Source organism: Lithobates pipiens, unplaced genomic scaffold, assembly GCF_037356315.1.
Source record: "Lithobates pipiens isolate NorthernLeopardFrog02 unplaced genomic scaffold, aLitPip1_a1.2 Scaffold_18, whole genome shotgun sequence".
NCBI lineage: Eukaryota > Metazoa > Chordata > Amphibia > Anura > Ranidae > Lithobates > Lithobates pipiens.
In genome coordinates, this window is record NW_027507758.1 from 390,483,921 (window position 1) to 390,501,197 (window position 17,277).

A 17,277-nucleotide genomic window follows, 5' to 3' on the forward strand; every position below is an offset into this window, starting at 1 on the left:
GACAGGGTTGTCCTAGTTCCAATGTTGGACTTTATTCCAAAGCTAACCACTAAATTCTGTCAGGAAATAGTACTGTCTACCTTTTTCTTAGAAGATGGACAGGAGATTAGGGCATGCATTGATGCTACATATGCTGTAGCTTCAGGTCATTGGACTTTATGTTTATGATTCCCAGAGGGTAAGGAAAGGGGATCAAGGCCTCAAGTAGAGGCATTGCTTAACAGCACACTCCATGAGAAGTGTTTCAACCTTGTGGGCAGCCTCCTATAGGGTTTTGCCAGAGACGATCTGCAAGGCAGCAACTTGGTCATCCATACGTACTTTTGTTTCTCATTAGCTAAATCTAAATCACCATTATGAGAAGCTAGAAAAAAAAAATATTTGTTTTTAATTGTGTAAAGTCCAGTTTTTCTATAGAGGCATTTACATAACAACCATTGACTGTCGAGTATTGCCTTTCAGTTCTTTTCATAATATACAAATGTGCTGGGAAAGTTTATTCAAGTGTAATTAAAGGAAAAACTTTTTTTCAGTTTTGGATAGCGTGGGGAGGGATTAGAACACCTATCAGTTTTTTCATTGTCTATGCCCCCATTAGCGAGATTCTCTATTTGTCCTGTTTACCATTATTATCAAATAAAATTTCAAAAATAAAAGAAAATCACAAATTTTGTGTTGACACCAGAACAAGAATAGAAGGGAAATCTTCAAATGAAGCCATTGGTTCTGGTGACTCTGGTGACACCTTGGGATTCCCTCACTTTGAAGGGATTTTTCCTCTCACTTCTTGCTTTGGCTATGGGACAGGATCTGAGGGTAAATATCTCCTATGGGACACAGATAGCAAAAAAAAAAACTGCCTTGCGTTATAATCTTCCCTTACTCTATTAACATTTGAAAGAGGTTTTGCCTTTAGTTCTGCTTTCTATTATTCATGTTAATGCTTAGTGTTGTATTTCCTAAACAAATGCTTTTCTGGGTTGTTTTAAATAACAGATCATCAAATCTTTATTTGGCTAAGCCATTTTTTGACTCTACCTTGTATGAAACAAAAATAATAGGTTTATTATCAAAGTAGCATTTTACATACCAAAATCCTAAAATTAGAAAGTGCAAGAGTTGACTGGATCTAGATTTAGTTTTTGATGCTTATTGTAGTAATGATTTAATCAAGCAGATCTTAAAAAAATAAAACTGAAATAAACGAAATTGCAAAATACAATTCAATTTCCTTTTTTCTTTTCTTTTTGAAATGATAAAAATATAACTTTCAATCTGATAATATTTTATATAATACCACAAAGAATTTTTAGAGATTAAATCTTTCAATTTCGAAAAATAAATATTTTCAACTTTCTGTTATAAAACATATCCTATAAAATCAAATGTATTCATAAATTTTGGCCAAAATGTATTCTGCTACATGTCTTTGGATAGAAAATCCCAATAAGTGCGTATTAATTTGTTTGTGTTAAAGTTATATTGTCTACAAACTAAGTTATATACAGTATCTCACAAAACTGAGTACACCCCTCACATTTTTGTAAATATTTTATTATATCTTTTCATGAGACAACACTGAAGAAATTACACTGTACAGCTTGTATAACAGTGTAAATTTGCTGGCCCCTCAAAATAACTCAACACAAAGCCATTAATGTTTAAACCACTGGCAACAAAAGAGAGTACACCCCTAAATGAAAAAAATCCTAAAATGTCAGGCAGTACAAACACCCCTAAATGACCACTTTTGTAAAGTAGCCACCCCAAGGTATATGCTGAGAGGCATGTTAAGTCCATGGAAGATTTTATTTTTTGCCACAAGTTTTTGCAATATGACAAAAAAGTTATTTATTTATTTTTTTACACAAAGTTGTTACTTTAACCACTTGCTTACTGGGCACTTAAACCCCCCTCCTATCCAGACCAATTTCCAGCTTTCAGCGCTGATGCACTTTGAATGACAATTGCGCGGTCATACAACACTGTACCCAAATAGAGCTTTCTTTTGGTGGTATTTGATAACCTGTGCATTTTATTTGTTAAAAAAATGTAAAAAGACCGAATTAAAAAAAAAAAAATTATTTTGTTATAAAATTTAAAATGTTTACATTTTTGATTTTGAAATTTTCGTCCGTCATTGATGTACGCTGATGAGGCAGCACTGATGGGCACCAATAGGTGGCAGTGATGGGTGGCAGTGATGGGCACTGAGCGGTTACACTGATAGGCAGCAGTTCTAGGTGGCACTGATTGGCACCACTGGTGGTAATTGATAGGTGGCACTTGTGGGCACTTTCAGATGGTATAAATGAGGCATAATTGCCTCTTCCGTTTCGGGACTGATGTCCCTTTAAGATGAGCCAGTGATCGGCTTATTTTTCTCCTCCACTGTCAGCGTGAGAAGAGAAAAAAAAAATCACTGAGCTTTTGTTTTGATCATGTGATCAGCTGTCATTGGCTGACAGCTGATCACATGGTAAGGGGCCTGGACCGGCCCCCTACTCGGATCGGTGATCACCCGAGTCTCAGTGACTCATTGATCACAGCGCGCTCAGCGTGCGCCCTGTAGATCATCACAGAAAGGGGGTCACTCACCTCCCCATACAGGACACCTGGTGCAGAAACTACCACCCCACCCCAGCTCGGAAATTAAGCGAAATCAGCATTGGCAGATCCCCATAGTCTTGGCTTTAATTAACTTATCTATGCTATGCTATTTATTATTTTAATCAAGTGCAACTAAAGCTACTTGACTTTTTGACTCAAGTGGACTGACCGAAAAGAAAACTGAGGAGCTTGGGAGGAGCTCGCTGTACTAACTATACAATGTTAGTACAGATAAGGAAAAAACAGGGAAGGGGGAGGCACCGACCCGAGTGTAGTATTACAATGATGACTTTAATAGGATAAGATTAAAAACACTTACAAGATGATAGAAGATGCATGCTCATCAAAGTAAAGTGCAGTCCTGGCATTACACATGGCTCTGTGGGTCCCACTGCTGTTCTGGATAGCTCAAAAGGATTGAGCAGCTGACTGTAATGGATCACAGTGTTTTTCCAGGAGCAAAGGAACCAAGCAGTTCCACACAGACCAGCATGGACTGTGGAAAAGGAAGTGATGTCTCCGGCATCTGATTAGACCTAGGCAGGGCTGGAATCTTCTCAATCAGGGCTGCAGTGATGAAAGGCTACGTGCTCGGAGCTGACTGCCAACATATAGGAGGCCGCAAGGACAGGTCAGACAGTATACTACATGATCACTGGAGCAACTGTGAAACTATTTTATAACGTGCGTTTTTCCTTTTGTAGAGAAGCTTTTTTGTTCATGCTGGACAAATTTACACATCATGCATATTTTTTTCTTGCATTGAAACATGTCCACTAGTGGGATCAGGGGGGTGTAGGTGGTGGGACCTGGCTTGGGTTTATGGATCTTACTTGGCGCAATTTAGCTCTTGATATTTTTGGCCTTTGCGGTAGGAAACTTTGGGTTTGGATGTTAGGGTGGAACCCTGAAAAGGATCTTCCAGCAGGATGGGCCAGTTCTTGATGAAGATTTTTTCAATTTCTCTGTAGTGTTCATGGAACTGAGTGGTAAACCTTGTTGGCTGGAGCCCTTCTGGCATGTTGGGCTTAGGTGTCGGTTTAGCCTGATATTGATGGAAAGCATCATCTATGTGAGCTGGGGGTATCTCTTGTCCAGAAATTTTTGGGTTAAGAGTTGGCCTTGGATCTGGTAATCTTTATCTTTGGTACAATTGTGTTGGATCCTGTGGAACACTTGGGGATATTGTTCTTCCATCTGGGGTGGTGGCAACTCTGGTAGTGCATGTATGAGTTTCCTGCAGTGGTTTTCACATAGTTGGTGGCATCTATTTGTGTGCCACTGTGGTAGAGTTCTAGACCCAAGAAGGCCAGTTTTTCAGGGTTCACTATGAAGGTGAAAGAGTCCAAAGTTATTGTGATTACAATGGGAAACAAACTGCATGAGATTCTCCATGGTACCATCCGAGATGATTATTACATCATCGATGTAAAGCCTGTAAAAAATGATGTTGGCAACAAAAGGATTGTTGTGTGTGATGTGGTGGAGTTCCCAATAACCCATACTTAGATTTGCGTAGTTTGAGGCAAAGTTTTCCCCCATGGCAGTGCCTTGGGTTTGTAGATAGAATATCTTCAAATTCAAAGTAATTATGCTTGAGGCAAAAAGTTGTAGTGAGCTTGTCATGGGTTGATAAGTGGATCGGTGGATAGGAAGTGTTCTACTGCCATCAGACCTACATCATGGGGAATGAATGTGTAAAGGGAGGTGACATCCAGGGATGCCCATATGTACATGGGTTCCCAGGAGTAGAATGATAACATGTCCAGTAGATGTGTACCATCTCTGATGTATGATGAAAGATTCTGTGTCAGAGGATGTAAGAAGCGATCCACATACATGGAAAAGCCACTGGTGAAAATTTCCATTGAAGTAACGATGGGCAACAATGGGCCGTCCTGGTGGGTTATTGATATCTTTATGCATTTTCTGCAGGTGGTAAAAGTACAGAGTTTTGTAAATACATTAATGAGAAAATAGAACTCTGGTTTGGAAATAATTTCTTCCTGGAGGGCTCTATTGGCTAATGTGATAGCTTCCTGAGTGAAGCAGAGCAGAGGGTCCTGAGTTAACTTAGAGTAGTAACTTAGAGCCCTGTCAGAGCTCGCAGCCATTGGCTAATCGGATGCCGATTGACAGATGTTTTTCAGGCATGTCCCTTTGATAGTCATTTTTTTACTCCATTATTTGACATTCAGTTATATTTTTGTCATTCACTAAAAAAGCTACCACATGAGTTATTTTGTAAAGTCGTGCAGTATTTTAGTAGTGAAAGCCTGTGGTAATTTACTGCCAGCAGTAGCCATGGTCCTTAAGACAGACTGTAAATACAGTAGCTGGCTGTTAAGGAGCTGGAGGCCACTGACATACTTAACAGACAGTACCTGTCATGGTTGTTAAGAAGCGGCCAGCTGCCCCTTGCTTAACAACTGATGAGTCATCAGCTGTCAGTGGGGTTCTCTGCTGACAGCTGAATGTAAAAAAAGAATTGCCAGCAATGAAAAATTAAGAAAAATATGACGTGGGATCAACTCCAATCCATAACGGGTCCTCCAGTTTCTGATATGGATTTTGAGGGGAACCCCCTATACCACAATTTAAAAAAAAAGGCGTGGGGTCCATGTAAAGTCTTTACCAGACCCTGAGTGAGACCCCCCTTCTGACCATACCAGGCCACATTCCCTCAACATGGGGGGGCTTTGGGGCTTTGGGGCTGCCCCCCAAAGCACCTTGCCCCCATGTTGATGGAGACAAGGGCCTCTTAACCACAACCGTGGCTGCTGGTTGTGTGGGTCTGCAGGTGAGGGGCTTATCAGAATCTGGAAGTCCCCTTTAACAAGGGGGGCCCCAGATCCCACCCCCCATGTGAATGAGTATGAGGGTACATAGTAAACCAAAAAAAGTGTGGTGTGAAATAAACAGTAGGTAGTTTTTGACAAGTGCTTTATTAAAAATAAAAAATAAAAAAATGTCCCCCCGGTGTAGAATCACAAAGCTCACCACCACTACTGACCCCCCCCCCCAAAAAAGCTCTGCTCCCGACTCTGGCTCCTGCCATCTAACAGCTCTGCCACCTTCCGCAGCTAAATAAACTAAGTAGCAGTGCCACCCAATGATGTCACAGGGCAGCCCTGCCCCCATGTAACGTCCCCGACCCAGCATGCCCCAGTGAGAGAGCTATATTGGTGCAATTCCCTCAATGGCATGTCCCATTCGCTCAGGTACCTTGTTGTCTGAGGTTTGAAAGTTTCTCTATTTGGGCCTTTTTCTGTCCCTGGCCTTTTGTGGTCAAAATCTTTTCGCTCTCTAGATCTTACCCCTTTAAATGCAGTTTTAAGTCATTACTTTCATCCATGGTCTCTTTAAAAATATACATTTGGCCTGGTTGTCATCACCCCATCATTTAGCTACCTATTTGGGTGACCCATTGTTCCCACCCGCTTTTACCTCTACTTTTAATTTTATTAGATAGGTGGAGAAGGGCCTAGTGACTTTAGATTTATTTTTACAAGAACCCCCTTTAAGCCCATTCTGCTTTCTTCAGCAGCATTATGATCTGCTTCATTCAGAATTCTTTAAGTATTTACAAATTAGGCACTCTTTTACCATGGGCTATCTTTCTGGTATAGGGAACCCAGGCTTGATATTTGAGAGGATGTGTGATTCTACATCTAGGGATAGGGGCACTATTTCTGTGCTATACAAGCTAATTAATGAACATGATTTCCCAGCTAAGTCTTCTGAAATGCTAAATTGGGAAGCAGAAACTGGTCAAGACTTTTTAGCCAAGGATTGGTTAGACATGCTTTCTAACATGCACAAGTGCACTCTTTCTATAGCTGTAAATTGCAAACATCTGGGACCTGTCATGTGTCCCAGATGATTGACAAGAGGGAGGGGAGAGAGGCAATCTCCCTTCCTGTGCCAAGGGAAGTGATGTCAGGAGCCGAGGCGCCGAAGGAGGCAGACTATAAGGGACCCCCTAGCAACAGGCATTTAGAGGTGAGTAAAGAAACATTTTTTCTCCAAATCTTTATTTTTTATTTTTTTTAAGCACAGTAATATTTTATTTTTGGGGGGTGGAACTCCACTTTAAGAGCTGTCTTGACAGGGGGTCACATCTCCATATATTTTGGAGCTGTAAAGCTCTTTAGCGACGAGCTTCTACTACAGTGGCTTGGATCACAGGATTCCTTTGATCCTCACCTACTCCATGTGCTTGCTCTTTGCTGGTCTACCAGATGTGTTGTACCCCTGTCAGAAACTAGCACACACATTGTTTGGTGCCGTTTACTGGGCCATTGCCTTGATCTGGTGTTCCATTTGGTGTTCCAATCCTTTGAATCCTTGGTCCCAGGTCGTACAGCATGTGGAAGTGATAAAGTTGATGGAGAGATAAACTTGTGCACAACGGAAAATTTTGTTTAGTTTCGGTTCGTTGTCATTCGTAAAATACATCATTTCGTTCTGTTATATTCGTTATGTTACGTTAATACGTTTTCGGATAATTCGTTATTATTCGTAGAGTGTCGAATTCATTTGTTCGTATTCGTTGAAATTTGCTATGTATGTATGTATGTATATACATTTGTGATAATGATTCATAGTTTGGAAAGTCATTTGTTTATTGAATCTTTTAACACACACAATGACAACGTCTCTTCTCCTCGGCTCAAATACAATACAACACCCTTCTCACTCAGTTCTCAGGAATGCACTTTGCCAGTAATCCAACCTCCGGCACAAAATGAATTAGCTGATTGGACTATAAGATTTACTTTGAGCTGACGTTTTGTTTCATTAGATCTTTGAAAAATTACCGAATCATGTCGAATTCATTCGTTACCGTATATACTCGAGTATAGGCCGACCCGAATATAAGCCGAGGCCCCCAATTTACCCCCAAAAAACTGGAAAACTTATTGACTCGTGTATAAGCCGAGGGTGAGACATGGCTGTCCATCCCTGTGTGTCCGTCCATCCCTGTGTGTGTGTCCGTCCATCCATCCCTGTGTGTGTGTCCATCCATCCATCCATCCATCCATCCCTGTGTGTCCGTCCATCCATCCCTGTGTGTGTATCCATCCATCCCTGTGTGTGTGTGTGTGTGTGTGTGTGTGTGTGTGTGTGTGTGTATTCATCCATCCATCCATCCCTGTGTGTGTGTGTGTGTGTGTGTGTATCCATCCATCCATCCATCCATCCCTGTGTGTGTGTGTGTGTGTGTGTGTGTGTGTGTGTGTGTCCGTGCAGCCTTGTGTGTGTGTCCAGCCTACCTGTGTCCCAAGCCTCCGTCCCGAGCCGCCGTCGTCCCGAGCCTCCTCTGTCCCGTGCCTCCTCTGTCCCGTGCCTCCTCTGTCCCGTGCCTCCTCTGTCCCGTGCCTCCTCCGTCCCGTGCCTCCTCTGTCCCGTGTCGTGCCGATGGATCGCCGCTCTTCTCGGCGGCCATTCTACGATTCAAAAGCTGCGCCTCCGTCCTCCGCCTGTGATAGGCGGAACACTCAATTTCCCAGCAGCCTGTGTTCCGCCTATCACGGACATCCTCTCATACTCGTCCGTAGTATGAGAATGAACGGATGTCCGTGATAGGCGGAACACTGACTGCTGGGAAATTCAGTGTTCCGCCTATCACAGGCGGAGGCGGAGAAGGAGGCGCGGCTTTTGAATTTTAATGTCCGCCATCTGTCTGCTCGATACGCTGATCGAGCAGTCAGACAGCGGTGACTCGAGTATAAGCCGAGGGGGCACTTTCAGCCTCAAAAAAGAGGCTGAAAATCTCGGCTTATACTCGAGTATATACGGTATATTTCTTTCGTATTCGTTGTTATTTGTTATTTTTTTATTCAGACATTCGGATGCATCCGAATGTCCGAAAGATGCAAAATTCGGCCGAATTTCGATTTGTTACGAAACAAATTGCACAAGCCTAATTGTTAATACTATGCATACATTCCAAAATAATGGATGTCCTGGTCCACTCACTAATAGAGAGCTCATTTTATATTAAAGTGGAGTACCACCCAAAAGTTTGCTCATTTGTCTCCTCCCCCTCCAATGGCACATTTGGAACCTTTTGAGGGGGGAGCAGATACCTTTCTTTGAGTCCGGGCCACTGTGCATTAAATCAGCAGCTTGTCTCCCTCCTCCTCCCTCCTCCTTCCCCACCACCGGGCCAGTAAGAGAGTGAAGCGGTGCCTCGGGCATGCGCAGTAGGGACCCAGCATGAAGCCTTTCCCGCAATGGCAACGGCAACACCCAAAGAGCTAATGGAAACATCTGTGGTGCTGACATCCAGGATAGGTAAGTGTCCTATTATTAAAAGACAGCAGCTGCAGTATGTATAGCTGCTGGCTTTTAATTTTTGAAGGGGTGAATGGACCTCCTCTTTAATAATCAGCTGGCTAGCTGTACTTTGTGTCAAACCTCTGCACTTAATTGATTATTTTGTATAACTTACAATTGTTTGCAAGAATATAAGGCTATTTGTTTTATTGTTCCGTATTGTTTCTTCTTTTTCCCTTTCATACAATGTTGTAAGATTGTCTATGCCATTTCTGCTTTTTTTTTTGCCTCAATTTTGTTTGTATCTTTTCATTACTCTCAATAAAAAGTGTTTGTAATAAAAAAAATGATTCCTTGGAAATGCTACACTTGAATTAATTTTCCCACAATACCCGGTTTACATTATTATTTATGGCTGAGCGTAGATTCCAATGCCTGTGTACTCACATTTTCTCTAAGTTAAGTATATATGCAATTGACATCTACTACTGCCCTGTCATTTATAGCTTACTAGAGAGCTAAAATATTACAGTCCTAGTAAGGAAATATTGGGAAAGGGGAAAGGAAAAAATATTGCCTCCTGTCTGACAAAGATGTATGGGATCATGCTCCCAAGGACCAGAATTTTTTGACATGAGATCAAAGATTATTTAGGGCCCATTCCCAACACACTCCACTGCACCACAATATGCAAAAATGTCCTAAAATGTTGAACCTAGTTTGCCACAATTCATTGATGATTGGCTTCCTGGCAGTTAGAATTTGATGATTGTGCACCAGCACAGGTTCTGAGAAGCCTGCTCTGGTCCCTGAACACCACAAATTAATGGTCACTAAAGCAATCGTGAGCTGAGATCCTCTGCAGGTTAATGTAGATGAAATCAAGCAGCCCACGAACCACCAATCAGATGACATATCATGTCTTACAGTGTCAGGAAAAGTTAAGAGACATATGAATCCCCCACTAAAAGGTATAGCAACAATATCAGAAGTATGTCTAGACTCCTGATCCCCTTCTTACCAGTAACTAACAGCCCCTTTATGGAAAGGTGAAGCAGGGTTATGTAGCAGCTGTGAGGGGATGAATGTCTTTTGCCTGGAATTGGTCAGATGAGTTTAGGGTAATTTTAAAACTGTATGTGCCCCTTGTGTACAATAAGACTCTCTAGTGGGATTGCATGCATACTGATGAACAGAAGGGGTATCAATATAAAACAAAAAGTGAAAAACCCAATTTACTTTAAAAAACCTGTTTACAGTTTGGTTTCTTAGTTTACAATTGTTTTACCATTGTACATAATTTTAAAGGAGTGCAGGAAGTGTACTTCTTTAGGGGTCATTTTCTTTTTGTGTAATTTTTCTGTGATCATTTTAATCACAAAAAGTGCTTAGGGAGGTTATTTTTTAACGTAATCTGCCATACTAGTGGGGATGCTTAAGTGAGAAAAAGGTTTATATTTCGAAAATAATACATGAATGTTTCACACATCTACTGTCAACTCCAGTACCCTACTAAGTACCCTACTTCTTTCTCACTACTGTATAAAATTGTTGTGACATTGGGAAAACGAAGCTAAATATGATAAACGTAGCCCCTTCTCACTCAAACTTGCTTTTGGTTAGAGACCTGTCACATTAAAAGACCAATAGAGCCCTTTGTAAAGTTCAAGTTTGGCGGCACAGTGGTGTAGTGGTTAGCACTCTCACCTAGCAGTAAGAAGGGTCGCTGGTTCAAATCCCAACCACGACACTACCTGCCTGGAGTTTTCATGTTCTCCCTGTGCCTGCGTGGGTTTCCTCTGGGTACTCCGGTTTCCTCCCACAAACCAAAGACATGCAGGTAGGTTAATTGTTCAAAAAATTGGCCCTAGTATATGAATGGGGACCTTGGATTGTGGGCTCCTTGAGGGCAGGGACCAATGTGAGTGTGTAATGTACAGGGATGGGGATAACTGTAGACACTCAGGTTGAACTGGATGGACTGGTGTCTTTATTCAACCTTACTAACTATGAAACTATGAAACTGCAGAGCAAAGAGTCACTTTACAGGAAATTTTCATAAAACTTCAACTGCCTTTGCCTCTTTTACACAGGCGTAGTCCGCCAGCGGATTCTACCTGCTCAGCAGGGAATCTCTCCACTGATCAGATGAATGACTGTTCCATGTTGATGCAGAGTGGACATCGACACAGCCTGCTGTATTCTATGGGCTATCGGACGGAAATAGACCAGGACAGCGGACAGAACTGGATGTCGACAGGTGTCAATGAACACATGTCCATTGACCTCCGCCGCGTCATAGAAAGCAATGGATGGTCTGGTCGGGTCTGCCTGAAAAACTGACAGGCAGACCCGATCGGTCTGTCTGCATGAAAGTGGCCTCACTATTTTGATGGTTTTGACGTGAACTTTTCAATAAAGAAATCATGTGTATGCATTTATTCTTTGCATGCTCACCTCAAACTGAACAGGTTTAAAAAGTGAAAAAAAAAATTGTTTAACCACTTCCCACCCGGCCGATGCATATATACGGCCGGGTGGAAGCCGTCTACTCCCGATAGGACGTTCAGGAACGTCATTCAGGAGTAGCGGGATCGCGCGTGCGCGCGCCCGCGCAGCGGCGCGATCCCGATGTGCTCGTGTCACCCGGACACGGCACATCTCAGATCGGCAGGAGGGCTCTGTGATTGGCCCTCCTGATCACATGACGGCCGTGTCCAATCACGGCCGTCATGTGATGTAAACAAACAGCCGGTTGCTAGGCAATCGGCTCTCCTCTCCTCACACGGAAGTCACCACTGAGGAGAGGAGAGCAGAACGCTGCAGCCGGCTGATGATCAGTGAGTATGGGCTGCTTTTTACAGCTTTTTACTCACTGATCAACAGTGTAGTGTAATACACAACACACCACACAGTACAAACACAGTCCCCACACATGTCCCCAAAACACACATGTCCCCAAAACATACATGTCCCCAAATAATAAAAACACATGTCCCTAATAATAAAAACATGTCCCCCACATATGTCCCACTAAAATCACATGTCCCAATGATTATCTGCACACATATGTACATGATCATTTGCGTACATATGTCCGTGATCACACAAACCAATTATTATACACTTAACGGAATTTTTTTTACCAAAAACATGTAGCAGAATACATTTTGGCTTAAATTTATGACAAAATTTGATTTTATTGGATTTCTTTTCAAATAGAAAAAAGAAAATATAGTTTTTTTTCCAAATTTCCGCTATTTTTGCGCTTATATCGCAAAAAAAAAAAACGGAGTCGTGAATAAATAACACCAAAATAAAGCTCTATTTGTGCGAACAAAATGATAACAATTTCATTTGGGTACAGTGTAGCATGACCGCGCAATTGTCACTGAAAGTGCTAGAGCGCTGAAAGCTGAAAATTGGGCTGGGAAGGAAGGGGGTGAAAGTGCCCTGTATTGTAGTGGTTAAACTACAAGAAAATTCTTATTTAACACAGCTGTAAAGGAAATTATTAATCTTTGAATTGGAAAATAACATACTATAGAATTAGGAACTTACCATCTGATGTTTCAACACACAGTTGTAACCCCAGATTGTTCTGTGGATTAATCAGCCAGTGGTTACTGGTCACTGTAATATCAAACATCAGCCAACCAACTTCAAAGGCAGGTACTCTCTGAGTATCTAACAAAAAGAGGTCTGCATCTCTGAAAAAAAAAATTGAATAAATAAATACACATTTATAATACTCACTGAGATGTTGTGAGTACAATACACCATCCTTTGTAGAACATCAGTTTTAAGGGTTTAAGACACATCACAAAGAGTTAGGAAGGGGTTCACGTTAGCACAATATACCCCATTACCTAGAAGGCTTTCAATAGTGTGTTCATCATCTTATATTAGGTTATCACTAGTGTTCTCATCATCTGGTAGACAGTGGGATGGATTTACTAAAGACAAATAGACTGCAATAAACTTTGCAAGTCGCACTCATTTTCCTTGGTAAATGTAAATGTAAATGTAGTGAAGCTTCACTTTTTAAAGAATACCCACTCAGGTGCAAGGAAAATAAAAAAAACATTATTTTTGCTTGCACATGATTGGATGATGGAAATCAGCAGAGCTTCACCACATTTACTAAGATCTGTGGAAAATGAACGCAACTGTACTTGCAAAGTGTACAGTCTATTTGCCTTTAGTAGATCCACCTCCTTGACTTGAAACTGAGAAACCCCAATACACATTTTTTTGCATATCAAAAATCATTAAATGTTCAGTACAGCTTATGTAAGATGCTCCTAAAATTTTTTTTTTTTGTTTAAGCACCTATTCTATCACAAGGCAAAGTTAATGAATTTGATTTCAGTCTTACAAATTCCCCAATTATCCCTATTATACACGAAAAATAATAGGCAATGTGGACACTCCCACTTTCCAGCCCTACTAATCCAGACTGCTGTGGTAAATTTAAACTAATAATAATAAATGTAATATTAATTTTAAATTTAGTGTATTGCACAAGATTCAAATTATTAATAAAATGTTCTGTAGCATAATATAGTTTGTCTACACAAAATCACCAATATATAATACATATAATACACATTGTAGGTAGGAGTGGTTGTGTTATACTGTAATTCATTTTTGTTCAGACTGTGACCAGGAGGTTACCATGGCAGTCTGGATTAGTAGGGCAGGAAATATACTGCATAATAATGGAATATAAATGACAATAAGAACATAGGTAGTAATACCATGGCTCGTTTTGGATAAATTACACTTACGTGGTCCATAGGAAGTGGGAGTGTCCACACACACTCCAGACTGCCTGGGTGAAGCCCAGGCGGTTTCTATAGTAACACTAAGCTATTTAAGGGCTTGGGAGAGGAAAGCCCAATCAGATCCGATCCGCATGTAGAGGGGAGGAGCCAAGCCCGTGGGGTCACACAGCCACATTGGTGAGCAGGACTATACAGAGTTGGTTTTAACTGAATATCTTGTAAGTGTTTTTTAATTGGGGCATTTTAATAAATATTGCAAATGGAGAGCACTATGTATCCTCTATTTATTGTTGCATGAATGTGGAGCCATATCCTATCTGGAATGCTGAGTAATAACGATGGTGTGGAGGAAGAAGAAAAGCAGTAGGGCAGTATATATGAGAGCTCTTTCTTTCAATCCCCCTGGGAGGCTGCTGATTGGAAAGCTGATCGAATGTGGAAGAGATGAGACCATAGCTGAAAGAAAAAAAGGAATTGTTTTGGGTCTTTCTGACTCATGTATGAGGTGAGCAGGTAAACTGGTGAAGGTGTGCACATAATCTGCTGAAGACACGATTTGCACAGTTGTGGATGATATATGAATTGAGAAGTCCCAATTATTCAACGCAGAAAAGTTTGAGCATACAAACTTTAATTGTACAAATTATTGTATATTTATTTGAATATGATTTGATATCACTGGATATTTCATATGATAGATTAATAGCGCTGCACTTATATTTTTCATTTTATACTATATGGAGGTATATGGAGATATATATTAGTCAGGAGAAACTGACAGTGGCTACAAAAGGAGATAGCTGCTAATGCCTCTTGCCCCCCATTAAGCCTAGTCAATGCAGCAACCTCTATTTTCAGGGCTGTTCAAAATTGCTAGGGTGACATCTAAACTTACATGCAAATAGGTCATGAAAATAAATCCAAACAAACAAAAAGCTTAGCAACAAGTTACAGTATTAAAACTTTCCAAAACTCATAGTGCTATCTTTTTACATTGTATTAAGTTAGGAAATATAAAAAAAAGTTAATGTAATATCTTTCTAAATATTGCAAGGGAAGGATTATATTTAGCACACCATCCTATTCTGGTTTTATTAAAATGCCAGCTGTAATTCATAATCTATCATTTTAGTAAAAACATTCCGACCATGACCTAGACCTGATAAGAAAGATTCACATAGTTATTAAATAAAAATATGCAATTATAAACACATTTCTAGATTTAAAAAATGTAAACAAAGTTGATGATTTACTTTTCTATCTCTCATTAAAAAAATGATTGTTTTACAAATGCATAACATTCATGCCAGAGAGTGTCAGACATAAACGCACCTCATATAGTGTCACTAAGCTTCTCCAAGTAAGATATTACATGCTAGAGTTATGCAAGCCATTCCAAATTCTAAGTGTGAGAGGTTCAGAATTGCATAATCACAAGAGCATTCCCAGTGCTGTAATAAGAAGAATAACCTATTTCTCCTTTCAAGACAAGCAACATTCTTTACAAGTATATGATTAAAACCCCCTCCTACGCCTCCTCTATCCCATTCAGCATTTTAGGTGAGCCTGTGCCTAGACTATGGACACTAAAATATTTATATGTTCTAAACAAGCAGTAAACCACTTAAAAAACCCTCATTCACCTCTGTAGCTTTGGGTGATGCAGAGAAATTGATCTTCAAAATGCACAGTGACACTGAAACCTTAGCTTTTTTTCCCATTACGATTATTATGTTCCAAAGAATCTTGGCAATCTACCAGCCTAATCTAATATTAGGCATTTCACACAGCAGGCATTTCTAAGCTGTTACCCTGTTTCCCCTAAAATAAGACCTAGTGTGATTGTCGGTGATAGCTGCAATAAAAGCCCTACCCCCAAATAAGCCCTAGTTAAAGTCCTTGTAGGTCTTCTTTTCAGGGTAGGGCTTATTTTTGAGGAAACAGAGAGTATGGCTTATTTGGGTGGTAGGGCTTATATTGCAGCCAACACCGACAATCACGCTAGGTCTTATTTTAGGGGAAACAGGGTAGGAACTGACTAAAACCAAGCTTTAAAGTTTTTGTTGTGATCTCTGAGGATCTTTGAAATTAAATAGTTTACCGTACAAGCAGTAAGAAAGGTTCAAGGACAGCTTGGGTTAATGCTCTTTTACTGTCACTCTCACTTGCTCCCCATTCCAGTGTTGGGTCTGCTCCTTTGTCCGTGGCTGTTTTGTTTGCACTGTAGCCAATCCTAAACCAGGCACTGTCTTTAAGCATTGGTATGGTGAAAGTTTAAAATCATATACTTGTTCCCACTATATATTGTGCTACTCACATGTGCTACTTTACAGGCATACTATAGACACCCTCAGGTACGAAATTGAAAGGAATATTTCACTTTTATTGTTTAATTTTAAGCATTAAAATCACTGCTCCCGAAAAAATGGCCATTTAACCACTTCAGTTCCGGACCAATAAACACCTTAAGGACCAGAGGTCTTTTTGCAATTTCGCACTGCGCTGCTTTAACTGGTAATTGCGCGGTCATGCAATATTGCACCCAAACGAAATTTGCGTCCTTTTCTTCCCACAAATAGAGCTTTCTTTTGATGGTATTTGATTGCCTCTGCGATTTTTTTTTTTTGCGATATAAATGAAAAAAGAGCGAAAATTTTGAAAAAAAAAGATATTTTCTTCTTTTTGTTATAAGAAAAATCGAATAAACTAAATTTTAGTCATACATTGAGGGCAAAATTTATTCAGCCACATGTCTTTAGTAAAAAAAATGTCAATAAGCGTATATTTTTTGGTTTGCGCAAAAGTTATAGCGTCTACAAACTAGAGTACATTTTCTGGAATTTACACAGCTTTTAATTTATGACTGCCGATCTCATTTCTTGAGGTGCTAAAATGGCAGGGCAGTACAAATCCCCCCCAAATGACCCCATTTTGGAAAGTAGACACCCCAAGGAAATTGCTGATGGGTATGTTGAGCCCATTGAATATTTATTTTTTTTGTCCTAAGGGATTGAATAATGACAAAAATAAAAATAAAAATTTTTTTTTACAAAAAGTTGTCACTAAATGATATATTGCTCACACATGCCATGGTTATATGTGAAATGACACCCCAAAATACATTCTGCTGCTTCTCCCGAGTACGGGGATACCACATGTGTGGGACTTTTTGGGAGTCTAGTCGCGCACGGCACCCCGAAAACCAATCACCACCTTCAGGATTTCTAAGGGTGCAAATTTTTGATTTAACTCCTCACTACCTATCACAGTTTCGAAGGCCATAAAATGCCAAAATAGCACAAAACCCCCCCAAATGACCCCATTTTGGAAAGTAGACACCCCAAGCTATTTACTGAGAGGCATGTTGAGTCCATGGAATATTTTATGTTTTGCCAAAAGTTGCGGGAATATTACAAACTTTTTTTTTTTTGCACAAAGTTGTCACTAAATGATATATTGCTCACACATGCTATGGGCAGAAGTCAAATTACACCCCAAAATAAATTCTGCTGCTTCTCCCGAGTACGGGGATACCACATGTGGGGGACTTTTTGGGAGCCTAGTTAACTAGCTACCTAGCGACACTAGCGACACTGAT

The 17,277-nt window shown here is 40.4% G+C and overlaps 1 protein-coding gene across 1 annotated transcript in view; it reads right to left on the reverse strand.

The window, feature by feature from the left end:
* The window catches only part of BMP5 (bone morphogenetic protein 5), a 224,369-nt gene that overhangs the window by 44,963 nt on the left and 162,129 nt on the right, over positions 1-17,277 (reverse strand). Inside the window, exon 3 of the mRNA XM_077487820.1 lies at positions 12,454-12,602. Coding sequence (XP_077343946.1) covers positions 12,454-12,602 — 149 coding nt within the window. The remainder of the gene's footprint in view (positions 1-12,453; positions 12,603-17,277) is intronic.